This window comes from Dama dama, chromosome 5 (genome assembly GCF_033118175.1).
Source record: "Dama dama isolate Ldn47 chromosome 5, ASM3311817v1, whole genome shotgun sequence".
Lineage (NCBI taxonomy): Eukaryota > Metazoa > Chordata > Mammalia > Artiodactyla > Cervidae > Dama > Dama dama.
In genome coordinates this window covers 15359859-15387508 of record NC_083685.1, presented here as the reverse complement: position 1 = coordinate 15387508, position 27650 = coordinate 15359859, and the positions used below count along the sequence as shown (strand labels likewise).

General features: G+C 46.9%; 1 protein-coding gene across 1 annotated transcript in view; it reads left to right on the top strand.

The window, feature by feature from the left end:
- The window catches only part of KSR2 (kinase suppressor of ras 2), a 417713-nt gene that overhangs the window by 350149 nt on the left and 39914 nt on the right, over window positions 1-27650 (top strand). The window contains exons 11-14 of the mRNA XM_061140846.1: window positions 2820-2861; window positions 3528-3600; window positions 6518-6566; window positions 8370-8737. Of these exons, the coding sequence (XP_060996829.1) occupies window positions 2820-2861; window positions 3528-3600; window positions 6518-6566; window positions 8370-8737 (532 nt within the window). The remainder of the gene's footprint in view (window positions 1-2819; window positions 2862-3527; window positions 3601-6517; window positions 6567-8369; window positions 8738-27650) is intronic.

The following is a 27650-nucleotide window of genomic DNA, read 5'->3' as shown; positions in this document are numbered from 1 at the left end:
CCTCTGACCCACTTCTTTCTGGTGTCCGTCATCAGCAAGAACAGGCGGGGCTCACAGCACCCTTTCCCTCCTCCTCTGGCCAAGACTCTCTCCCTTTCAGTCATCAGGAACAAGCTGTCCTCAGGCCATGGAGGTCCTAGCAGGAGTCAGAGGCTGTGTGTGGAGGCATTTGCCAGGTGTCCCATTGCTGGACACCTGTCGCTTCTCAGAGTGACACCCATTCTCCATCACCAGCCCCACCTCCTTAAAAGAATGTTTAACTGCCAGCTAACCTTTTCTGCAGACACTGAATCCCCAGTTCCAGTTGGGGAGGGAAGAGATCAGCTAAGTCTCTTGAGAATCCCATGAAATTTTTCTTTTTTAATTTTAGCTCCTGTTGACTAATAAAATGTCCAAATGCAATGAAAAAAAAACCTAAGTTATCTAATGGAAGAAGGGTCCCTGACATCATGGAGGTCAGATTTCTTTTAAAGCTGTGTTCTGTAACCTTGAACGAGTTGCTGCCCAAACTAGGTACTTTGTTTTCCAGAATCAAAAAATGCATCCATTTGGATTCCAGCTAGATTCGATATTTGGGGGATTGCTGTTCTAAAAGAGACTTGAGTAATTCAACAAACATGAGCAGTTCACTCACTGGGTGCAAGGCACCAAGCCAGGTGCTTGGATCCTGAATACCAGAACTTGCTGTCCATTCTGGGATGGGGGTGAGGTTTATAAACCAGTTCCACCCTCAGGATCAGCTCATGACTGAGTTCTTTGAAACTCTCTGTCTATGAATTATAAAGCATTCTTGTCCGTTAGTTAAGAGAACTTAGAAAGATACCAGCTTATGCATCGCTGTTAACCTTGGTTCTGCCTCATCCCTGAACTCTTATCTCATGTAATGATGAGCTCAGCCCTATGTAGGAGAGATTATTATTGGTCCCCATTTCACATATCTGGAAACTGAGACTTGGAGAGAGATGCCCAAACGTTCACAGGCAATCAAAGGAGGAACACGGATTCAGCCCTACAGGATCAGCTTCTGGACTCCAGGTTTGGAGCCACTGTACTAATTCTTGGTGAGCCAGCTTGTCCCTGAATGGATAAAACTGTTTCTGGAAGTGTATTCACCAGCTCAGACTCATATCTGATCCCATCCCTGCTCACTGCCTTTACTTGAGGATATAAAACTTTCTGTGACCTGTCCCCTGCCCCTGACATCCCTCTTACCCCCCTGATCCAGGTTCTCCACCCCACTGGAGCAGTGGTAACACTGGAAACCATGGGGATGTCTGGAACAACTGGCCTCCAGTGAACAGACGGAAAGTAAAATGAATTGTAAGAAAATCGGCAGTGAATCTGAGGAATTTTCTTTTACATTATCTTTCCTTAAATACGGAAATTAATTTGTGCCTTTGCTAGGCAGAATAATGGTCTGATCCTGGGTCCTGTGAATTCGTTACTTTACACAGCTAAAGGAACTTTGCAGCTGTTACTGAATTAAGGATCTTGAAGTGCAAAGATAACCCTGGATTGTCTGGGTGGATTCTAAGCGCAGTCATGAGGATCTTTTATAAGAGGGAGACAAGGCAATCAAAGACAGTAGAAGGCGACGTCAGGATGGAAGCAGCGACTGGGGTGATGGAGGTGTGAGCCAAGAAATGGAGGTAGATTCTCCAGCTGGAAAAGGCAAGGAGAAAGTTCTTCTCTGGAGCCTCCAGAGAGAACAAGCCGCCCATGACTGTTTTCAGGCTTCTGACCTTCAGAACTCTAAGAGGATAAATTTGTGTTAAGCCATCCAATTTATGATAATTTGTTACAGCAGCAATAAGAAAACCAATACAATGCTCAGTACAGAAAATTAGAAAAACATGGAGACACATAGAGGAGACACATAGACCACCTTCATCCAGTGCTCCTGGCCCTATCCCCAGCTTCTGGCAGTCCCAAATCCGATCTCTGTTTCTGTGAGTTTGATTTTTTTTAGATTCTGCGTATAAGTGAGATTGTACTGTTTATCTTTCTCCATCTGACTTATTTTACTTAGCATGGTACCCTCTAGGTCCATCCCTTTTGTCGCGAACAGCAATGGCAAGATTTCATTCTTTATCATGGCTGAATAGTATTCAATTGTGTATGTATGTGTGTGTGTGTGTATGTATTTATACACGTATTTTCTTTATCCATTTGCCTATCGATGGGCACTTAGGTTATTTCCACACCTTTGGATGCTGATTTCTTTTCCTTCAGATATATACCCAGAAGTGCAATTGCTGGATCATCTGGTAGTTCTAATTTTTACTTTTTTAGGAGCTGCCTAATGTTTTCCACAGTGGCTGCACCAATTTACATTCCCACTAGGGGTGCACAAGGGTTTCCTTTTCTTTACGTCTTTACCAATATTTGTTATTTCTTGTCTTTTTTGGTAATAGGAATCCTAACTGTGAGGTGATACGTTATTGTGATCATAAAGGATTTTCTTAAGCCACTATAACCACTGTGCCAGAAGAGAGAAAATTAATGTGTTAGATTATGGGTTTAGAGACTTCTCTCTACGTGTGTGTCTTTATGCGTTTAACAAAGATGAGATTGTGCTCAGGATGGCTCTCCGAGGTGGGGTGCTCTGTCTTCAGGGAGTTTCAATGGGAGGGATGGCTTGAATGTTTCTGGATTCTTTGCACATGTTCTCAGTTCCTTAGAATTTGGGGTGTCTGCAGAAGTCTGGAAACTGTCAGGGGTGGGCAGAGGACCACAGGGTGGCTACAGAAGCCCCATTTGTTACCTGAAGGGCCAGCTCCGGGGCGGCACTCACTGTGGTATTTTCTTTCTTTTGCAAGCGTCCCACTACTACAAATACAGGCAACAGTTCATCTTCCCAGGTGAGTTTCCTGTGAGCTCAGTTTCTTCCAAGCGAGCCCGCCGAGGCGTGGCAGCTGCTGTGAGGGGACAGAGGCGAATGTTGCCGGGGTGGATGAGCCCAAAGAGGATCAGGTGGAACCCTCCAGACCACAGGCTAGCTACTGGATGTGGAGGCAGGGGTAAAAAGGGTGGGGAGTCCAAGGACTCAGTGGCACCAATGAGGTCCCAAAGCACAAATGGAAAGGCCTGAGTGGGTGGTCTGCAGTGCAAGGATGGGCAAGGGTGGGGAGGGGTCCAGAACCCCATGGTGGGGGAGAGATGGTCAAAGGGGCTGGGATCGGGCATGGGAGACATGAAACCAAGAGGCCTCATCATCCCAAAGGGGACTCAGGAGTGAGGAGAACCCAGAGATGATGCTTCAGTGGGTGCTTCGGGCCAGAGGCTTGGGGGCTCCGGCAGCCCCATAGGTGCCAATGGGGAGTTTTGTTCAGGATGTCATCTTGACTACTCATGCATCTCAGCAGGTAAATTCAAGTGGCCAGGGAAAGGAGAGAGGGAATTGGGCAGCCAGGGACTCCTGATCTGGTGAGAAGTTTCCAGCCACAGGCATCTTCCAGGAATCAGGCTTTTGGGGGAGCTTGTGGACCCCTCGTCTGGTTTCTGACTGTCCAATCTTTGGCTCTCAGATGTGGTGCCGGTGCCGGAGACGCCGACGCGGGCGCCCCAGGTCATCCTGCATCCAGTGACCTCGAATCCAATGTAAGTGGGGTAGAGACCTTTCCCCCTGCCCTGGCCTTTCAGTTTGCTCAGGATCCCTGTCTTCTTTCTTCCTCTTCCTGGAATTGATGGGGTGGGTGGCAGGGTGGGGGGAAGCGTGAGGGGGCCTCAGAGACAAGCGAATAACTTGGGCAAAGAGAGGGAGAATGAGACAGCCCAGGCCGAGAGGGACAGTGCCAGTCCCTGTGAGTCACTTCTGCCGTGTGTCTCTGGTCTCGCCAATCAGGTGTGACTTCAGGGGCCGGACCATTTCCTTCAGACCCACAGACCCTCCTGTGATCAGAAAGACAACTTCTCCCAGGCAATAGCTAAACCTTAATGGAAGGGCAGTTATTCTACATCATTATCCCCTGCTTAAAAAGGAAAATTTAGGTTTATACTAGAGATCAGTAACTTACAGCGAATGGGACAGACCCATGTTTTTGTAAATAAATTTTACTGGAACACTGCCATGCCCATTCATTCACAACATGCTGTCTATGGCAGCATTTGGACTACAGCAGCAGAGATGAGTCGTTCCAACAGTGACCGCTGTGTGGCCATCAGACCCTCAAATATTTACTATCTGGCCCAGCAAGTTTGCCGATCCCTGGTTTCTAACATTACAAAAATAAAATGAGCTTATTTTGTGAAATTTAAACTATTCTATAAAAAAAGAAAAAGAATAATTTATAATTGCACCACTCTTAGAAGTATGCTGTATTCATATTTTACATACTTGGGATCTAAACTGTGTGCGATTTCCATCCTGCTCTGTTCATCCCTTAATGCTATAACATCATGTTTTTCATACTATTCCAGACTCTTCATACGCATTGATTTTAAAATACCACATTGATTTGGAATGATTTCCTTAACCGTTTCTCTACTGCTGGATTTTACATCTTCCCATATTTCACTGTTATAAACAGTTCTGCAATGAACATCTTTGTGTGTGATGTCTTTAGCATCCTTAGAATACAAGCCCTCTTTCTAGGGGGCTATTGCTCATGCAGCCAAAGTGAAATCACTTTCCATAACTTCTTTGGTTGTGACCCAAGTCTAGGGCATGCTAAGGACCCAACTTTGGTTTGACATCTTTCCAAACTCACTTTTTTGCCTATCTGGTTTTTCTTCCGGCTCCCCCAGCTGCTCCATCCTTTCTGACCCATGTTACCGACTTTGTTAAAGACCCAAATGGTACATCTCTGAGATCAAAGGAGCAGCAGTTTGCCGGAGGATGTTGTGCTGACATCTAGCTCCAGATCGTTTCTCTGCAACACATAAACCAGTTCCACAATTTGTGCAAGATGAACTCCAGGTTATTAACTGAGAGTCAGGGAGTGCTAGTGAAAAACGGAGTCAATAAGTGCCCACGATCTGCTTAAATGTGTGTGGAGTGATGGGAACTGACTCTTTGCAGCAGGGAAATCATTTAATAGCCCCGGCTGCTGTAATCATGCCTTAATGCAAGCCGAGGAGGGCAGCCCGTTCTGTTGGGCGTGAGGAGGGACTCCAGCTGCATTGTTCCACCTCCCCCGGGGCATCAGATTTCCAGCGTGCAGTTTCTGCCTTTCAAAGCTGTACTATAAATTATTGGTTAATAGGGTGGCAGATGCTACTTCTTTCTTCTTCTTTGAGCTCTTACAATCTTTCAGCCTCCCTCTCACCAGGAGTCTCTCCAGCAAGTGGATTGACTCTGTCTGCAGGGTTGGCAGCTTCCTGGTGAGGTCTGAGAGTCAGGATAGGGGAGCCCCCATCAAATAAGGAGATAGGTTGGGGGAATCTGCTAAGCTTCCACTGGGGAAATAGGAAGGGGCCATGGTGGCCATTGTGATCCTTTTCTCCCACCAGTTTCAGTTCACTCCGGAAACATCCTCTACCTTAAAAACCCACTTCCCCCACCAAATTCTTTAACACACACTGTGCCTTGCATTTCCCTCACGTATCGTGTGCTCCAGCAGGCCCACAAATCCCCTGCATGTGCACCCAACTCACACGCACACAGAACAACCCCTGCACAGAGTGCATCCCATGACACCCACACGGCCCTCAGTGGACACTCAGCACTCGCGGTGTGTGTGCCCCCAGCTCCTATACCCGGCTTGTTCCTGTGCTCAGAACACAAATGCGGCTCAAGAGCTCAAGAATGCATGGGATACACACACGTGTGCGTGCACACACTCACACATACATCTGTGTCTTCCAGTCCAATGCAATCTGTCTCCTCTTCCTCGTTCTCACCCACCCATCTCCACGGAACGTGATTGGCAAGGTCCAACTCAAAACACTGCGAACTTTCAAATTCATCCAGTAATCCTCTCTCTTGGGCATTTCCATCACCACCCATTTATTCAGTTCATACCTAACTTTTGACCTTTGTTACTCATAGCCTTTCTGCACTAGTAATATAAATATTCCTTAAGGTCAGGAAGCCATGTCAGTTTCAATGCTGTATCCCTCTAAGGGTCTGGCACTCTTTCTGACTCTTAATTCTAATCAAATGGGTGAATGAATGAATGAATGAATCCTTCCAAAGAATCCTTCCAAAAGATTCAGAACTGTAGAGATCTGATTAATTCTTTCCTAAGGAACACCTAGAGCTCTGGGGATTCTGCCATCCATGGCATTTTATAAGGAATTTATAAGGCCAATTTATACAGAAATTGCTAGATTAGGGGAAACCAACAAAGAAAAATGAGCCCTGAGCAGACCAGAAAGTCCATTTAAAACAATGTCCTTGTGCACCTCTCCTTGGTGGCAAGGTTATGGATTATTTTAGACACAAGCAGTGAAGGGAAATTGGAGAAAAAGGCTTAATGGAGAGCTTCACATTTTAAGACGTTTCATACATGGATCAAGTCAATGCATGCACCCATCATTTCACCCTAGGGTCACGTTTATTTTTCTTTCTTTAAAGCTTGGAAGGAAATCCATTACTTCAAATTGAAGTGGAGCCAACCTCGGAGGTGAGAACCAGAGAGCAATGAAGCAAATGAAGCAACTTTTTCCGGGGCCTGCCCACTTGGCAAAGGCGATTGATGTCTTTGATGACACAGAGGGCTTGGGGTGGACTGGGGGTACAGTGCCCTGCTTGATGGACAACTAACAAGCAAGGGGCCCCTCCTGGTGCCAAGCCTAATGGGCCGTTAACATGGCGTGCATCACGGAAAAGGTAGTTGTGCAGAAGTTGGCAGGTGATCTGCATTCTTAGTTGAAAATTCAGCTCAGAGCCAGTGAGTACCAAGGGGGATGTGCCCCACTACTTTCTGAAGAATATGTGAGAGGAGGGGACGAGGGCCTCAGGGTCTCGGGCTTAGTGTGGTGTTAAGAATGTTCTGGGGCCTCTTCCCACCTGCCAGAACCCCTAGAGGAATAAACGAAGTCTTTGGGGTGAGAACCAGAGCCCTGACTCCTCAACCCTGCTGGTAGGTCCTGAACTGAGGGGAATAGAGTCAGGGTCCCCAGAGCAAATCGTGTCCTTTTCTGGAATGATCACAGTAGCTGGAAAGTGACCCTGAACGAAGCCGTATTTCCCATGTCATTTCTCCTGAACATGCCTTTGGGAGTAGCTTGCTCAGGTTTGGGGTTTAGAGAGACTGCACCTGGCCAAGGGGCCTCCTTCTCCGGCCGTCTTGTCAGGCTCCAAGCCCATGAAAATCACCACCACCTCCCCCCCACCCCCACTGGGCTCAGGCCGCTGCTACTTGCACATTCCAGCTGAAGAAGCCAAGGCACCAGGCCTCAGGTGTCCCCGGACACCACACTGGGAAGGCGGATCCCTAGGCCTGGAGTTTCCAACTGTTGCAGTGGTCACATCTAAGTGTGCCTGAGTCATGTGGGCGTGCAGTGAAAATGCAGAGTCCTGGCTCTGGCCTGCGGATTTTCTGATTCAGAAAATCTGGCTGGGGCCCATGAGTCTATTTTTTTTCAGCCATCCTGGCAGCTGTTTTGTACAGGCAGTCAGGTCTGTGCAAAGAACTCAAGAGATCTTTGCCTCATGGAAAACCTCACACCACCCACAGGGGCAGATGTCATTAGCCCCACTAAGTCAAGGAAGGCCCAGAGAAGTGAAGCTCCTTGCCCAAGGTCACACAGTGGCCAGATTCCAGCTCATCTGGTCTGACTGTTAAGCCCATTCTGTCAACCTCTCACTCTTCTATCTCCTGCCTTCCCAACTGAACAGGAACCCCAGGCCTCCGGCCTATACCGAGTACCTCTGACATCTCCTGGTTTCTGCCTCATCAATTCAAATTCCTCCAAGGGAACGAAGGCCCTCTCTGTTAAGGATTGTCACATGTTATATGCAGGTGTATAGGGTGTCCGTATTTCAGCCTGTTGTCTTTCTTACTCCCACGTAAATAACCAGACAAGTCAGAACATCATGGTCTAGTAGGAGGGCATCAAATATTAGGAGTCGAGAGACCTGAATCCTAACCCTTGCTCTGCCTGGCGGCATGACCAGAGCTAGGCACTTCCCACAGGGACCAACCATCCCTGTCTGCCGGTTTCCCAAGTGTGAGACTATCAGCTCCCAAGTGGGCAAAGTCCTGGAAAACCAGGATAGGTGGTCCCTGCCCCCCAGCATTTCTTCTCTCTGAGCTTCAGTTTCATGATCTCCCTTTCAGCTCCTTCACTTCAGCACAGTGATAGACAGGAGGTACTTGGGCAAATAGAAAGACATGTGTGCACTGGCCAAAAACACACAGTGGGGACCTGGTGGGCAGGCGGGATGCTGATGGGAACTGACCCCTCTCCCTCTCTGGCCGTAGAATGAGGAGGGCCACGATGAGGCCGAGGAGTCGGAGGATGACTTTGAGGAGATGAACCTGTCCCTCCTCTCGGCCCGGAGCTTCCCTCGCAAGGCCAGCCAGACCAGCATCTTCCTCCAGGAGTGGGACATTCCCTTCGAGCAGCTGGAAATCGGCGAGCTCATTGGGAAGGGCCGCTTCGGGCAGGTGTACCACGGCCGCTGGCATGGCGAGGTGGCCATCAGGCTGATCGACATCGAGAGGGACAACGAGGAGCAGCTCAAGGCCTTCAAGCGGGAGGTGATGGCCTACAGGCAGACGCGGCATGAGAACGTGGTACTGTTCATGGGCGCCTGCATGAGCCCGCCACACCTGGCCATCATCACCAGGTCAGTCCCGCCTGGGTTCCCCACTGTCATATTCATTCCCAAAGCTCTGCTTCCGGCAGCATTGAGCAGCGGGGGTTCTGGTAAATTCAACATTCTGGTGAATAGAGGGTCTGGCTTTACCAATCACATCTATGGTTTGAAGCTTTGAGATTCCAGAAAATGCTATTCATGCTGCAACTCTGGTTGAGAAGTTCTGTGGAGAGAGCTCCACATGGGAAGTCAGAAAAGCTGGTATTGAATCCCCTTGTGCTCCACATTTGTGAAAAAGCGTCTTTGAGACTCACTTTCTCCAAATGTAATTGAATGGATTAGACTAGCTCGGGTGTCAGCAAACTTTTCCTGTAAAGGGCCCAATAGTGTTTTCGGCCTTGCAGGCCGTAAGGTTTCTGCAGCAATAGCTCATCTCTGCTACTGTAGTGTGAAAGCAACCTCAGACAATCTATAAGTGGATGTCTGTGGCTGTGTGCCAATAAAGCTTTGTTAACACAACCAGGCGATGGGCTGGGTTTGACCTACAGACCCTAGTTTGTTGAACCTGGACTAACATTCTGATGACTTATTCCGGCTTTCATTAAAACAGCGGCGCACATTTGTAGGGCTCCACCATTGTTCTTTTAAATATTCAGGATCCATGGTTGATAGCTGTACAAAAGGGGTGGTTAACAGAGAAGTGACAGTAGGAGCATATCAGATGTTGGGAACTTTTTTGGACTTGCTGTCTCTAACCTCCCGCAGTGATGTAGGCATGGGGAAAAATAACTGTAGATTCAGTTGTGGAACAACTTTTTGATGTGTTTTTAAGCTGGGGCCTTTGCTCTCCTATCACTTAGGATGAGCCACAGCATCAGTGTTCTTGTGCCAAGGGTCCATTAGGAATCTTCTCATTCTTAATCGCAACACAGGCAATAAGATCCCAAGTACACAAGCCTTGCATCTTGGTAAGTGCTATGGTGGGAGCTGTGGGCTCAGGGAAGAGCTGGTGTGTCTTTGATCTATTCCCTTGTGATCCATACAAACCCTCTTTGAGTCCATTTGTAAGACCTGGGTGATGGGTAGAAGCTGTGTTATCATCTGTCACCATTGATTATGCAGCTGGTGGGTTGACTGGAACTTGTGTGTCAAATGGTAAGTGCTTGCAAAGGATTAGAGATCTAAGGATGGCTCTTCAACCCTTCTTTAAACCAAGGAAGAAATGGTCAGCTCTCACTTCTACACAGGACCAGAAGTGGCTATCAGATAATAAGCCAGATCATATTCGGGGCTGAGTTGCTCTGAGTAGAGGAGTGGATCAGTAAGCTTTTCTGAGTAACAAACACCCCCAAACTTCACAGTTTCTCACTAGTCTGTACACAGTTCTTCTGGGCTAAGCCAGGCTCAGTGGCTGGGGTCTTGGATGTGTCTGTGGTCTGCTGGCAGGTCAGGTTGAGGGCTGGTCAGTCTCGAATGCCTTTGCTCACGTGAGTGATGGTTGGACGTGTGTCTGATGGTTGGCAGATTGTCAGCTGGGGTGCCTCAGTTCTTCTACACGTGGCCTCTCACCCCGCAACAGGTCAGCTTGGGCTCCTTCCCATGGTGGTCTCAGAGTTCCAAGTGCAGCAAGACAGCAAGAGGTCAAACCCTGATGCACAGTGGCATTCACATCTCTGTCTGTGTTGCATTGGCTGATGTCCAGTGGCCAAAGCAAGTCACGTGGCCCACCTCTATCCAAGGCGTGCAGAACAGACTCTACCTCTGGCTGGGAGGATTTGGAACACCATTGTTGCGAGAATGTTCATTCAGGGAGGGGGCCAGTGTGTGGTTGTTTTCCCGCCTACCACTGCCAGCAAGCCCCTTAGCTCCCTTTTCTTTCTCCTTTCTGGTATGTATCATCTATATTAGCAGGCTGTCTGCAGTCCTTTACTTGGGGTACACAAGTCTGATTAGAAGATAGTCTTTCCCACCACCACTGGTTTCTGTCCCTGTTCCCACCAGTCTGTTAGCCCAACTCCCTCTCTCTGATCAGCTCCTCACCTTCTGGCCTGCTAAACCCCTCTTTTTCAAATCCTCAAATTAGAAATTCAAAATCCATCACCTCTTCTCCTGTGCCTGAACCCTCTAAGGACCTCCTGGCCTCTGACTTTTTCCAGGAGTATCAGTGGAACCCACTTACCCATGCCTCCCTCCCTTCTTCCCCAGGGGCTGGCTAATTGGAAATGGATGGATGCAGTTAGCAGCCTTCCTTGAAAAAAAGAGTGGCCATTATGAAAATGTGTCGCTCCCCCTGCAAGCCAGCTGCGTTGGCGGCCCCTTTTCTATTATATACAGAATCCTGAGTCCCCCTCCCCAAGCACCATAACTGCCTGCAGATTTCACAAATAGCACAGCCTTTTCCTGGCACCGTGATAAAGACTTCGCAGCTTTGGGACATATAATTGGTCTCTGAAGTGTTTTGGTATTTTGTTTGAAGAAGCCAGATGAGCCCCAAAGAAGTGGCATTTATTCCATATTATTGTGTCATTATATATTTATCTGAAGGAGGGGCCAGGTGCCCTCCTCATTCCCATTCAACACCATCCACTTGTTGGCCACCCAGGTTTCTTATCTGAACGTTCAGTTTGAAACCAAATATTTGAGTAATTCGATTAATCACTTGCATTCGTGCAGTTGGCTGGCAGAGGTTGATGGTTGGATGCGAGCCAACCAACTGGAACAGCTTCTGGACCCTGGATTTATTTTACGGGGAACATAAAACCGGATAATCACCTGGCATATTCTGGATAAATTCACAATGGCATGTTCTAGCCAATTACTTAGTAATTATCATCGAAGTTAACACGTATTTCTAAGATTAGCTTCCTTGTAATGCGGTGTGGGTGGCTCTTGGGGAGTGAGTAATAACCAACTAGTTACCCAATTGCTAGAGCCACAAATGCAATTAGCAGCAAGATTGCTAAATCGTTTCACGATTGGGTCATTATAGGATTATTGCCAGGCTATTGACCGTCTGCACAATCACTCATTTTTTTAAAGCCCCAGATGGAATTTGAAAGCCAATAAAGATAGGATTGAATGAAAGCATCTCTTGTCCTTCTCCCTTGCTGCAGAGTCTCTTAGATCTCAGTTTTCCCATCTGTAAAATGAACAGGTAGAAGCAGATGTTGGTTGCAGGGTCCTTCTTTGGTTCTCTGAGCCTGGGGCACTTCAGAAGCAGTCCGGAACAGCCCTGGAACCATGCTTCCCAAAATACAGTCCACCAGGGCCACCTGCGTCAGAACCACCAAAGGGAGGAAGGTCATTAAAATGCAGATTCCTGGGTGCCACCTCTATTCATTTCCTAGGGCCATCAAGACAAATGGCTACAAACTTGATGGCTTAAAGCACCATGCATTCATTCTCTTACAGGTGTGGAGGTCACAAGTTTGGAGTGGGTCTTGCTACAACCAAAGCAGGGCTGCTTTGTTTTCTGGAGGCTTTGGAGCTTTTAGAGCTCCCAACTTTTAGAGCTGCCTTCCTTGCATCCCTTGGCTTGTGGCCCCTTCCTCCATCTTCAAAGCCAGCATTGTGGCATCTTACTTCCACTGTCGCAGGTCACATCTCTCTTATAAGGACTCTTGTAGGACCTACCCAGGTAATCCAAGATAATCTCCATTTCAAGATGTTTGACTTAATGGCAACTGCAAAGTCCCTTTTGCCATATAAACTGACAGTGACAGTGTTCAGCAATTAGGAACTGGATATCTCTGGGGGCCATTCTCCAGTCTATTGAATTGTCCTCAATCTGGTGGATCAAGTCTATTTGTAGGTGAAGCCTTTTTCAACCAAGCTCCCATTCTAATTCCAACAAACACTTGGGATCCAGCCCTAAAGAGTATCGGCAGGGAGTATTATTTAAGTGCACAGTGTAGGTGTCAGATGCGTCCAGCTACTGCAGACGGAAATGGAAACAAGGAAATTTCCAAGGAAGACAGACTGGACAGAATTACAAAGAACTGGAACCTCAATGGGAGGTAATGTGTTACCTATCTGGTGACAGGAGTCTGGGCCAACCTGCCTTAGCTTGATGCCATGGAGACAAAACACATCCCTGAAGTTGATGTCTCCGGGAGGGCCTCCCCAGGGCAGCCTGATGCCCCTGAACCCACCCTGGCCACGTCACAGATGTGGAGACGCCAGAGGGAGCCAGGACAGGAGCACAGATCTCCACCACCAGTACGCCTCCTCCCCTGACAGTTTGAAAACCCCATCCTTCTCCAGGCTTGTCCACCCACCCATCCACCCATCCATCCATGCAACAGATATTTAGTAAACTCTAATTAAGCACCAGGCATTTTGCTGGATGTTAGGGGGCGATAGTGAGCAAGACAGGCATGGACTGGGTTAATAGAGGGCTATCATTTTATTTGGAGAGACAGCAGTAAATACTAAAGCAATAGAGATCGTTTGAGTAGGTCCCAGCCTGTTGAAGGAAACAAACTGGAGAGATGTGCCGCAGAGGGACTTGGGTATCAGGGTAGTTTTAGCGATGTGTGTGTTGGGGTGGGGTGGTGTCCAGGCAGCCTCTCTGAAGCAGTGGTATTTGGGCAGAGACCCTGATGCTAGGAGCCAGTGGGGGCAGGGCACACCCCAAAGAGCGAATAGCAAATGCAAAGGCCCAGGGGTGGGAATGAGCAGAGGGTGATTAAAGGACCAGAAGGAAGACTGTGGTGGCAGAGCCTGGTGGGTGAGGGCAAGAGGGTAGACAACGAAGGTAAAGAACCGGGCAGGAGCCAGACGGGGGAGGGGAGGGGCTCTCTAGCTGGTTTGGGGGGCAGGGTTTAAAACAATGCCAGCACCTACCCCAGCCTCTCATCCTTGGCACTGTGACCTTCTCATCCTCAGCCCTGTGGCCGTTGGGGCTGGACGGTTCATTTATGGTGGCTGTCCTATGCATTCGAGGCATTCCCTGCCCCCTGCCCACTAGGCACCAGGAGGACCAACTCCCTAGTTGTGATAACCCAAATGTCTTTAGATTGCCAACACTGCCTGGGGGCAAAGTCGCCCCAGTTAAGGACTCTAGTTCCCAGAGAATCTCTAATTAGTCTAGATGGGGCTCGGCCCTCAGTACAAAGCCTCCCCAGGTGACTCTTTTGGCGGCCAGGAGACCCTCGTCATAGAACCTGAAAGCTTGATGAGAGGGCTGAACTTTATGCTCAGTTCAGCAGGCAGGGACAGTATCCAGTGTGTTTGGGGGCAAAAAGTGAGAAACTTCCAACATGAAGGGTATTGCAGAGTGTTTTTAAAGAAGGGAGTATTTTGATGGCTGCCAAGGCAACAACAGTTCAAAGAAATGTCACTTTTTCTGCCCTAACTTCCCAAAACGATCAAAGAGCTGGTGGCTTCGGCAGGTGCCAGCATCCACTCCCACCGCCCATCCCATTGCCCCTGGCCAGACCAGAAAGCACTGTGTTATAAAGACCACCTTGTCGTGATTGCTATATTAACAGTGAATGAGGGTCTGCACCAGCAGAGGGGAAGCTGCCAAGTGTGAGCCTAGGGAGAAAGAAGCTGCCCCATCCCTCCCAGAAAGGTTTATCACAATGTCCCGATGTCCTCTTTACATTCTGCATCAGCCAGGGCAGGAGGACTTGGAGAGCTGTGAGCCAGGTAGAGGCTTTTCTTGCCTTTTCTAACAGCTAAAGGAGGCAGCATAGCTGATCCTCATTGTTAAAACCATTTCCCTGACTGAGGGGCATTTATTTAACGATAATAAATGCAGAATCCTCCAGAAGCAACAGATTCCACCAGCCTTCAGCAAGGCACAGTGACGGTCTCCTGGTTATCAATGTGCCCATTTTCAGTTAAGTTCAGTGGCTCAGTCATGTCCGACTCCCTGCGACCCCATGGATTGCAGCACGCCAGGCCTCCCCGTCCATCACCAACTCCCAGAGTTTACTTAAAATCATGTTCACTGAGTCAGTGATGCCATCCAACCATCTCATCCTGTCGTCCCCTTCTCCTCCTGCCTTTAATCTTTCCCAGCATCAGAATCTTCCAGTGAATCAGCTCTTCACATCAGGTGGCCAAAGTATTGGAGTTTCAGCTTTAGCATCAGTCCTTCCAATGAATATTCAGGACTGATTTCCTTTAGGAGGGACTGATTGGGTCTCCTTGCTGTCCAAGGGACTCTCAAGAGTCTTCCCTAACACCACAGTTCAAAAGCATCAATTCTTGGGCACTCAGCTTTCTTATAGTCCAACTCTCACATCCATACATGACTACTGGGAAAACCATAGCCTTGACTAGACAGACCTTTGTTGGCAAAGTAATGTCTCTGCTTTTGAATATGCTGTCTAGGTTGGTCATAACTTTTCTTCCAAGGAGTAAGCATCTTTTAATTTCATGGCTGTGGTCACCATCTGCATGATTTTGGAGCCCCAAAAAATAAAGTCTGCCATTGTTTCCATTGTTTCCCCATCTATTTGCCATGAAGTGATAGGACCAGATGCCATGATCTTAGTTTTTTGAATGTTGAGCTTTAAGCCAACTTTTTCACTCTCCTCTTTCACTTTCATCCAGAGGCTCTTTAGTTCTTCTTTGCTTTCTGCCATAAGGGTGGTGCCCATTTTACAGATGAGAAAACTGAGGTCAGAGAGGCTAAGGGATCCTTTGTCCAGATCATAGAACAGATAACTGGCAGAACCTGGAATTGAGCAGATGTACATCTGAATATATAGACATGCTCCTGATGGGTTGGTAGTTGAGGTAATTGGGAGTCAACATTATCAACCTTCTGTTCTGGAGTCTGCATGCTTGTGGGCAATGTGTAGATGACTTCTTTCACCTGGGGGTTTTAGTATCTGCAAAACAGGTCAGAGGATATAGCTCAGAATATTCTCTACAGCCCTTGAAAGTGAAAGTGTTAGTTGCTTAGTCATGTCTGACTCTTTGAGAACCCATGGACTGTAGCTAGCTGGGCTCCTCTGTCTGTGGGATTCTCCAGGTAAGGATACAGGAGTGGGTAGCCATTCCTTTCTCCTGGGGATCTTCCTGACCCGGGAATTGATCCCGGGTCTCCTGCATTGGGGAGGAACTAAAGAAAGGTCCTCGACTTCGCTTAATGGTTAAACTACTATTATTTTGTCTTGTTTGGCTGTTTTCCTTTGTCTCTGCATTTTCTCACTTTTCTAATTAAATTTTTCCTCCCAGGGAAGGCCTGGGAGGCCAAAATTTTTCTATAAATAAGAGGCAAGGGAAGGACATGGAGGGCGGGGTTTCTATCCCCAGAAGGCCCCATAGTGTTCTGCCCAGCTACGATCCCCTCTATTCTTTGATACTCTTCAGTCTTGAGAAGGAACAGGTGTAGGACGAGAAGGAGAAATCCTAAACTCGGCAGAGGAACCTGGCTTTAGGAGGGGACTAGGTTTCAAGGTGGGAATGAGATGGGCATGTCTGAGGACTACAAGGAAGCAAGAGCGAGTGATGGGGGGCAGGGGAAAGGAGCTACAGGGCCTCAGACATGCAGGTGAAGCCTTGGAGTCTATCCTAATGCAGGGGGAAGATTTTAAGCAGGAGCTGCTCCCACCACTCTGGAAGTTTCCTGAAGGCCAGGCTGCTGCCTCCTTTGACTCTCACCTGCTTGAATCAACTGTGTCAGAGCTCATTTGGTTGAGAGCAACAATGCCATCGATCAAGCCCAGCTCTGAGGGACACACACAGAGGAAGTGGGACTCTGGGGTGTCCCAGCTGTCAGCGTGGTGTTTCTAGAGCTTTGGGAAAGATGCTGAATGGTTCCTCTGCGTTTGGGAACACAGGAAACTTCACCGCGATGCTCTCACAGGGATGGAAGTAGGGGAGAGTGACATGTTAGGGGCATTACCTTAAATAAACATCTGGTCTCAAAAGAGGGGCTCGGGCTGTGCACCCCAGGAAAGAGAGCGAAGGAAGGAGAACATTTCCCCACAGCTCTTGAGCAGGTTTTATTTCTCCTTTAGTGAGTGTCGTCAGTCCCCTTGCTGGGTGCCTGGAGCCAAGTGCAGTTCTGCAGTCATGTCATCCTGACTGTTCTGCCGGCACACACAGGACATCCACAGCCTGTCCTCATCTCCCAGGGATGAGATAGGAATGAAATCCCACGGGGCCTCATTTGCACAGCTTTTTAAGTCTGGTAAATATCAGGAGTTATTTAATAGGTTATTTATTTCCAGCTCCAAATCAGTTCCTGTTTTTCACGCTTTCAAACATAATAACTCCAGGCTGCTATCTTTGACCCACGGAGGACCCTGCCTTTTTCTAAGATGGTAACTTAGTGCCTGAATGAGATCTTTTTTGTAACTCTGTACGTATGGCCTTTCTGATTTTTTTTTTCTGTCTTCAGGCCACTTTGATTGTCCTAAATATATCATACAAGAGTTGGGGGGAGGGGGGCCTGAGCACATGAAGATTCCGTTCCCCCCATCATCTAGTGGAATTGACTTCCTTTTATGTTCAAAAAGCTGAATTGCTTTCTCTTTATATAAAGCACAGCTGAAAAGATTTTTTTGTCTGTGGCTGTCTTTAATTGTGCTGGAATGTAAGATGCCCCGGGACCTTTGTGAAGGAAGCCTATAAATGTGCTGCATCATCATCATCATTATTATTAACATCATCTCATTTACATTGTACATGCCTGTTGGTAAATGATCATGTGACCAGCAGAGGACTTGGGTGGGTGAAAAGTCATGCCACTGCTTTCCTCAAATCTGAAAGATTCTACACCGGCCTGTGTGACACCATCTTCACTTGCCTCTTGTGTCTTACTACAAAGCTGGTAACTCATTTGTTGTTGAAAATACAGATCAGCAAAAAGAAGAAAGTGAAACTCACCCAGTGTCTCCAGCCAGAGGCATTTTTGCTATGTATCATTCTAGGCAGTTTTCTGAGTATATATGCCAACTCACAGTTTGTATTTGTCAGACTAACAAGTAGCTGCTGTAACAAATAAATCTTAAAACATTAAGTGGCTTAATACAAGAGAAATGTATTTCTCCTTTATGTAACAGTGCAAGATATGTGTTTCTGGATGGCAGGTGGCTGTTCTCTGCGTGTGGAGGGGTTCATGCTCAGTCCCATCTTTTGGAGTTTTTCCCAGGGCTGAGAGTCCTTTGCGTTTCGTTGGGGAAAGAGGAGAAGCATGCAGGGTCACATGGGCCACACACCATTTCACTCGTATGCCATGGACTGGCCCAGCCCCTGGGCCACACCTGACTGCCAGGGAGGCTGAGAAATAGCTAAACTATATCCCTGGAAAGAAAACAACTTGGGTTTCAATGAAGAACCAGCAACTCTGTGACAAACACACATTTATGGGTAGGGTCGGTAAGATATGGAGAAAGAAATGGCAACCCACTCCAATATCCCTGTCTGGGAAATCCCATGGACAGAGGAGCCTGACAGGCTACTGTCCGTGAGGTTGCAAAGAGTTAGATACAACTTAGCATGTTGTTGTTGTGGTTCAGTCACTCAGTTGTGTCCAACTCTCTGTGACCCCCTAAACTGCAGCCAGGCTGCAGGCTTCCCTGTTCTTCACCATCTCCTGGAGTTTGCTCAAACTCATGTCCACTGAATCAGTGATGCCATCCAACCATCTCATCCTCTGTTACCCCCTTCTTCTCCTGCCTTCAATCTTTCCCACCATAACGGTCCTCTCCAATGAGTTGGCTCTTTGCATCAGGTGGCCAAAGTATTAGAGTTTCAGATTCAGCATCAATCCTTCCAATGAGTATTCAGTGTTGATATCCTTTAGGACTGACTGGTTTGATCTCCTTGCAGTCCAAGGGACTCTCAAGAGTCTTCTCCAGTACCACAGTTCAAAAGCATTAATTCTTCGGCACTCAGCCTTCTTTGTGGTCCAACTCTCACATCCATACGTGGCTACTGGAAAAACCGTAGTTTTGACTGTACTCACCTTTTTCAGCAAAGTAATGTCTCTGCTTTTTAATATGCTGTCTAAGGTTTGTCATAGCTTTCCTTCCAGGGAGGAAGCATCTTTTAATTTCATGGATGCAGTCACCATCCACAGAGATTTTGGAGCCCAAGAAAATAAAATCTGTCACTGATTTCATTTTTTCCCCATCTATTTGCCATGCAGTGATGGGATCTGATGTCATCATCTTAGTTTTTTGAATGTTGAGTTTTAAGCTAACTTTTCCACTCTCCTCTTTCACCTTCATCAAGAGGCTCCTTAGTTTGTCTTTGCTTTCTGTCATTAGGATGGTGCCATCTGTACATCTGAGGTTATTGATATCTCTCCTGGCATCTAAACAAGTCCTTCTCCATTGAAAATAGACTCCTCCACCAACCCTGTTCATGGCTAGCTGTTTTCTCTGAACGATTTTTGCATGAACAATACCTGTTTTGGATTTGAGTCTATTATTGCCAATGTCATCACTCCTGTTTGCCTCAGTTTCCTCATCTGTAAAATGGGGATGGCATTGATATCTTTTTCTAGAGAGGGATAAGAATTGGAGATCTTATATGAAAAGGCTGTAGCTTAATGCCTCTGGTAACTAGAGGTGCTTGATACCTTGTATCTCCCAGTTGCTATAGTAATGACAGCATTCTAACAGCGATGACAACAATAATGAAAATGATAGCGACAATTAGGAGAAGTATGGGGAAAGAAATGCAAAAAGGCAAAATGATTGTCTGAGGAGGCCTTACAAATAGCTGTGAAAAGAAGAGAAGAGAAAAGCAAAGGAGAAAAGGAAAGATATTCCCATTTGAATGCAAATGCTATTCCAAAGAATAGCAAGGAGAGATAAGAAAGCCTTCCTCAGCGATCAATGCAAAGAAATAGAGGAGAACATCAGAATGGGAAAGACTAGAGATCTCTTCAAAAAAATTAGAGATACCAAGGGAACATTTCATGCAAAGATGGGTTCGATAAAGGACAGAAATGGTATGGACCTAACAGAAGCAGAAGATATTAAGAAGAGGTGGCAAGGAATACACAGAAGGACTGTACAAAAAAGATCTTCATGATCCAGATAATCATGATGGTGTGATCACTCACCTAGAGCCAGACATCCTGGAATGTGAAGTCAGGTGGGCCTTAGAAAGCATCACTACGAACAAAGCTAGTGGAGATGATGGCATTCCAGTTGATCTATTTCAGATCCTGGAAGATGATGCTGTGAAAGTGCTACACTCAATAAGCCAGCACATTTGGAAAATTCAGCAGTGGCCACAGGACTGGAAAAGGTCAGTTTTCATTCCAATCCCAAAGAAAGGCAATGCCAAAGAATGCTCAAACTACCACACAATTGCACTCATCTCACACGCTAGTAAAGTAATGCTCAAAATTCTCCAAGACAGGCTTCAGCAATACGTGAACCATGAACTTCCAGATGTTCAAGCTGGATTTAGAAAAGGCAGAGGAACCAGAGATCAAATTGCCAACATCCGCTGGATTATCGAAAAAGCAAGAGAGTTCCAGAAAAACATCTACTTCTGCTTTATTGACTACGCCAAAGTCTTTGACTGTGTGGATCACAATAAACTGTGGAAAATTCTGAAAGAGATGGGAATACCAGACCACCTGACCCACCTCTTGAGAAACCTATATGCAGGTCAGGAAGCAACAGTTAGAACTGGACATGGGCCAACAGACTGGTTCCAAATAGGAAAAGGAGTACATCAGGGCTATATATTGTCACCCTGCTTATTTAACTTATATGCAGAGTACATCATGAGAAACGCTGGGCTGGAGGAAGCAGAAGCTGGAATCAAGATTGCCGGGAGAAAGATCAATAACCTCAGATATGCAGATGACACCACCCTTATGGCAGAAAGTGAAGAAGAACTAAAGAGCCTCTGGATGAAAGTGAAAGAAGAGAGTGAAAAAGTTGGCTTAAAGCCCAATATTCAGAAAACTAAGATCATGGCGTCTGATCCCATCACTTCACGGCAAATAGATGGGGAAACAATGGAAACAGTGAGAGACTTTATTTTGAGGGGGCTCCAAAATCACTACAGATAGTCACTGCAGACATGAAATTAAAAGATGCTTGCTCCTTGGAAGAAAAGTTATGACTAACCTAGACAGCATATTAAAAAGCAGAGACATTACTTTGCCAACAAAGGTCCATCCAGTCAAAGCTATGGCTTTCCCAGTAGTCATATATGGATGTGAGAGTTGGATTATAAAGAAGGCTGAGCACTGAAGAATTGGTGCTTTTGAACTGTGGTGTTGGAGAAGACTCTTGAGAGTCCCTTGGACTGCAAGGAGATCCCACCAGTCTGTCCTAAAGTAAATCAGTCCTTGGTGTTCACTGGAAGGACTGACGCTGAAGCTGAAACTCCAATACTTTGGCCACCTCATGTGAAGAGTTGACTCATTGGAAAAGACCCTGATGCCAGCAGGGATTGGGGGCATGAGGAGAAGGGGACGACAGAGGATGAGATGGCTGGATGGCATCACCGACTCGATGGACATGAGTTTGAGTAAACTCCGGGAGTTGGTGATGGACAGGGAGGCCTGGCATGCTGTGATTCATGGGGTTGCAAAGAGTCAGACACGACTGAGCGACTGGACTGAACTGAACTGAGTGTATTTTCAGGTGCCAAAACCTTGGCGCTACAGAAAGATGTTTTGTGTTTATTATAATATCAAAGGATACAAGGCAGTGACTGCAGCTTGATGCTTGGGCTTGTGACCCAGCTCTGCTCCGGGCTTGAGCCTTGGCCACGTGGCTTAACCTCTGTAAGCATCAAGCTGCCCAGGAGGAGATGTCAAGTCAGGGCTTGGATATGCTGGTCTAAAGCTCAGATGAAAGGTTGGAGCTAGAAATAACTGCATGTGAGTCATCCGCGTGGAAGTGGTGATAGAAGCCGTGGGCTTCAGTAGAAGCTGAGGTCACCCTCCTCTCTCCTGGTTGACCCTGGGCAGGGCAGTAGGAGCAGCCAGAGGTGCATGGACTTGGGAAGCCAATCCAAAGTGCCTCCTGCCACCCAACTTCCCCACCACTGGTCCCTCTTATGTTGTCATGCGTGCATGCTCAGTCACTTCAGTCATGTCCAACTCTTTGCAACCCTATGGACTGTAGCCCACCAGGCTCCTGTGTCCGTGGGATTCTCCAGGCAAGAATAATGGAGTGGGCTTCCATGCCTTCATCCAGGGTATCTCCCCAACCCAGGATTTGAACCCACATCCTATGTCATCACTATATTTTATTTTCTATAGGGTATTTCTCACCATAAGATAATATTTTGTTCCTCAATTCGTTTGCTTCTTGCCTCTTTTCCCTACATCCCCTCCCCGACCTTAGAATATAAACCCCAGGAACACAGAGCCTCAGCTATCTGACTCACCTATGTATCCCCAGCCCCTAAACTATTAAGTCCTCCTTAAATACATGTTGAATGAATGAATAACAGATTCCAAAAATACATTCACTCACATTATCATAGCCTGCTTCTCTCGGCAAGTGTAGCAGCAAACAATGAATGGTACTGTTTACTTAGAATCAGAGGAATGAGTGGGACATAAGTAAAATATAGTACAAACTAGTCAGGGGGTGGCTTAAGGATGTGGGAGAATTTGTGGTGATGGCAAGAGGAAAGATGCCAATAAGGTGATGTTGGTGATAAAAATACAGTAAAGAAGCTAAATGGCTTGGGGGTGTTTGCTTTGAATACTCATCACGTATAAGGTCCTGGCGCTGATGCTGGGAACGAAAAGAAGTGGGCATGGCCTCTCCATCCGTGGGGCTTACTGGTAGACAAGTAACTGGGTAATTCTCTAATGGTGTCCTGATGGCTGCCATAGGATCCTAGGGGACTGACTGGGGCCCCAGAGTGGCCCCCTTATTCAACCAATTGGCCAGATGTACAAGAAAGCATTCCCAGTAGAGGGACCGGCATGTGCAGAGGGCAGGAGGTAGGAGGCACTAAGACCAGGGGGTGGAGGTGAGGATAGGACACAAGCTGGAGTCACAAGCTGGAATATAGGATCCGCATGGGGAAATAACAAGATATAAGAAGCTGGAGATGCTCTTAAAGGAGTTCAAGAGCCAAGCTAAGGACACAGAACTCTTCTCCTAAAGTCAGCAGGAATCCCCCCCAGAGTTGTAACTAAAGGAGTGACAACATTGGGTTTGCAATTTAGAAAGACCACTTTAGGACAATCCCTTCTCTTAGGAGAGCTTGTCACAGGATTGTTGATGTGCTTCTCTGCTTTAAGAAGGGTGTGGACAGTCAGTGTTGATCCTCATCCGACGTCAGTGGGAACTAGCACAGGTTTTAAAGCTCTTGGTCCTGAAGGATCTTTGGCTCGACTCCCTGAGGGGAAAGCAACTGTGAGCTGGCAGCCCTGTGGAAACGAAGGCGTCTTCAACAGCTTTCTCTATTTACCCGAGTCAAAAATAGCCAGCTGCACTCCCATGTTTTGGAGGCAAATGTGGGCAACATCAGCTCCTTACCATGTATTCCAGAAACCAGAGGAAAGGTTTCTTCTGCGCGTCTGGCAGGCAGTGGTTAAACAGAATTTCAGGAGTCCCGGGGGCAGAGGCAGCTTCATGGGGTGGGGGAGGTGAAATTGTCATTAAAAGCTGGTGCCCCGCATTCAATTGACCTGGGTACGTATTCTGGTTTTCCTGTCCTCCGAATCATGTTAACAACCCTCTGAAGTAAGCACCATGCAACCCTCCCATTTTCGACAAGGGAATGGAGAAAGGAAGCAGGAGGCCTAAGTTTTTAAGGCTTAGGAAGAGGCAGGGTTCAAACCCAAGACTGTCTGGTTCGGACCAAAGTTCATATTAAACCGTCTTCTTCTCCTCTTTCCCTTCCTAGATAGACCTAAGTCCGTCCCCCCTTCTCCATGCACCATGGACCTCTTAGAATCCTCCGCTGCTGGGTCCTCTGCCCCAGGGAAAGCAAAAGCTGACCCACGTCCTAGTCAGATTCATTGTCCGAGCCACCAAGCTTGCCTGGCATGCAGAGTTGGCTCTGGTATTTGTCCCTCTCCCTCCCTCCCCAGATGGCAGACTCCAAGGTGGCCCCAGTGGGCAAAGGGTGGGAAATGTCAGATCAGTGGGTTTTCACCACTTCTGGGAGCTTGCCAGCCTTGGGGTTAGGTTTGAAGGCTTCTCAACCCGCCTACAGTTGCTTGGCACTGCTCAGCTTCTGCTTTGTCCCTGTGTGATCATGTTTAAGATAATTAAGCCCATAAATCAAATAATAAATAGCTATTGACTCTTTGTCATGGAGTATATCAGAATTGATTGACCACTGGGGATACTGCTTTCCTCAATCAATGGGGGACTGGGGGGATAAATAAATCTTGATAATGACTGGCAAGAGGAAGATCAATAGGTATATTACTATATGCATTGGGAGCATATATCTTCAAAAGTCAAATAAGAGTTTGTCCTGGCAGAAGGGGAGAACAGGAGAGCAGAGAGACTGACCATCGGTATCCCTGGACGTGAGCAGGGTATTGGGCACATCGGAGGCACTCGCTGACTCCTTGGTGAGCTGCAGAAATCCAAGGAGAGGTTTGCTTTAAAGAGAAACTATATTTAGTGTTTGCATGCGCGTGTACATGCTCAGTCATGTCTGATTCTTTGCGACCCCATGGACTATAGCCCACCAGGCTTCTCTGTCCATGGGGTTTTCCAGTCAGGAATACTGAGTGGAGTGCAATTTCCTCCTCCAAGGGATCTTCCCGACCCAGGGATCAAACCCGAGTCCCCTGTGTCTCCTGCGCGGCAGGCAGATTCTTTAGTGCTTGAGCCATTGGGGAAGCCCCTATTTTGTGTTTACTGTTTCTATTCTCTGGATGTCCAAGCACCCAGAGACCCCCTCTGCCCAAGGGCTGTGTTGTTCTGTTCGTGTTTGGCCTTCCCCAGGTGGGAAGGACAGGAAATGATGATGGGGTGGGGAGGGCGGAGGAGGAGAAACCAGGCTGCTTGGGTGCTGGCGACATGCACAGAGAAAGAGGTTTGCAGAACCTCATCAGGTTCAGGGAGCAAAATCAAGAGTTGGGCTGAGTTTGAGGGGCCACTGAATTTTTCAGGAGGAGATGTTAAGTAGGCATTTAGATAAATAGTTGTTCAGAGATGAGTTCTAGCCTTGTTGTTATTCAGTCGCTAAGTTGTATCTGACTCTGCGAACCCACGGACTGCAGCATGCCTGGCTCCTCTGTCCTTCACCAAATAACATCCGGAGTTTGCTCAAATTCATGCCCATTGAGTCGGTGATGCTGTCTATCCATCTCATCCTCTGCTTTCCCCTTCTCCTCCTGCCCTCAGTCTTTCCCAGCATCAGGGTCTTTTCCAGTGAGTCGGGTCTTTTCCAGTGAGTCAGCTCTTTGCATCAGGTGGCCAAAGTATTGGAGCTTCAGCTTCAGCATCAGTCCTTCCAATGCATATTCAGGGTTGATCTCCTTTAGGCTTGACTGGTTTGATCTCCTTGCAGTCCAAGGGACTCTCAAGAGTCTTCTCCAACACCACAATTCAAAAGCATCAATTCTTTGGCACTCAGCCTTCTCTATGATCCAACTCTCATATCCACACATGACTACTGGAAAAACCATAGCTTAGACTATATGAACCTTTGTTGGCAAAGTGATGTCTCTGCTTTTTAATACACTGTTTGGGCTTGTCATAGCTTTTCTTCCAAGGAGCAAACATCTTTTAATTTCATGGCTGCAGTGATTTTGGAGCCCAAGAAAATAAAATCTGTCAATATTTCCACGCCTTCCCCATCTATTTGCCTAGAGATATAAAACTGGGAGCCGTCTGTGCTGTGAGGAATTAAGAGCTATGGACTTGGGGAGCTGGCCCCGGTCAGTGCTTCTCAAACTTGATTGCATATTAGAATGCCCTGGAGGGCTTGAGCAGACACAGGTGGTGGGCTGTACCCTCGGCTTCAGATACAGTTGCTTTTGGATGGGGGCCTAAGAAATTGCATTTTTAACATGATGCCGATGCTGCAGGTGTGGGAAGCCCACTTTGAGGACCAGCAGCCCTGGGGGGGAAAGATCAAAGTGAGAAGAAAACAGAGGGTTCCTGTAAAGACTGCTGAGTAGTGGCCAGAAAGTCAGAGGAATACCAGGATAGTATGTTATCATGGAAATCTGGAGAAGACTGTATTTTTTTTTTTCCCACAAAGGAGGAGCGGTCAGCTGTGTTGAAATGACAGGCAAGATGCAACTGGAAAAGTGGCCCTCAGACTTCTTGCAGCCTTGAAATTTGTTGGGTTGTGATTTTAGATCTACTTGAATTCCCTATTCACTTGCCCAGTGACCTTTGACACCCTCACCTGTGATCCTGGGTGCCTACCATATGCATTCCAGATTAGGGTTAGGCTTCAGATCATAAGGAAGCACTTCACCTTCCAAACTGGAAGGATGGTGGGACCATTTCAGAGATATTAGTGATAGCTGTCGGAGGGTCCTGAAACACAGGTGGAAGATCCATCCCCCCAAAACAGTTCCCAACAGGAAAGAGCAGAAATTCATCATGATGACTGTGTGGAGTCCCTGAGGCTGGAAGTAAATCTCTACTCCAGGAAGACACTGCACAGTATTGTTCTCAAAACCTACTCAGCCACCACCATCCTTTTAAAAATAAGGGAAGTTGGTGGCTTGGTCGAACCATTGTAAACATGAAAGAGAGCTTTGCTGTGAAAAGGCACTCTGAATATTTATTAAGGGAAACGTTTATTGAACATCTACTACATGCTAGGCTCTGTGCTAAGAACTTTATAGACAGTGATTGTTGTCCCCATTTTATAGATGGTGAACCTGGGGCATAGAGAGATGAAATGGTTTGTGTGAAGTTGAGTCAGGGTCTAACTTGATCTTTCTGACCCCAGAGTCTGAGCCTTAAGTACACCAGACTATCCTGTGCCATCTTAGACTGAATTACCTCTTTGTTTGAATATTTTTTTAATTATTTATTTTTTCCTTCCAGTTTTATTGAGATAAAATGGACATGCAGCACTGTGTAAGTCTAAGGTGCACTGCACGATGATTTTAATTATGTATGTCATGAGATGATTACCGCAAGTGTAGTGAACATCCATCACGTCACATAGATACAAGATTAATGAAATAGAAAAAATATATTTTTCCCCCTGCGATGAGAACTCTTAGGATTTTCTCTCTTAACAACTTTCATATGTAACAAACAGCAATATTCTTTTTGGCTGTTCCCCCACGGCCCTCCAGCTAAGTTTTATATAGCTCACCATCACAGTCCAGCCACTCCTCTCAGTCTTGGGAATGGAGTCAGATTTATGGGACAAGATCCCCATATAGAAATTTTAAACTGATGAAGACAGTTCTTGCATGTCAGAGTCAAGCTTCTGTGGGTCTTCCAGTGGCTGACCTTGTGGATTATCAGAAAATACCAAGCTGATGGTCACCAAAACATCCCGTAGGGAAGTGTCTGGTTGACCAGTTGTCTGGATCTGGTGCAGATTTACCAGTGCAAGTTTTTCTTTTGTACTGATAATGATTTCACCTTCCTGAGCCTTGATTTCTGCATCTGTACAATGGAGATAATGGTAGCTTTCACCTCTTGGTTTTATTGAGGGGACTAAGTGAACTCATGATTATAAGGTACTAAGATCAGAACCCGGCACACACCGACTGCCGTTTAAGTGTTAGTTAGCATTTGTTGTTGTTGCAGTTTTTATTACTACTAGCCCTGCACCAACGGAAGGGACAAAAATGGCACTCCTGTCCTATGCTGCAACAGAAAGAATGTCGGATATAGAATTCAGAGTCCTGGGTGACTGTTCTAACCTGATTACTTGCTGACTGTTGGACCTTGGACAAATTTACGTCACCTCTTTGAGCCTCGGTGCTCTCGTCTGTAAACTGGGGATAATGTAATTCCTTGGGTGTCTTAAGAGGAGCACATGAAATACCAGAACTGAAAATTCTTCATAATGTGACCAGGACTAGAGAAAT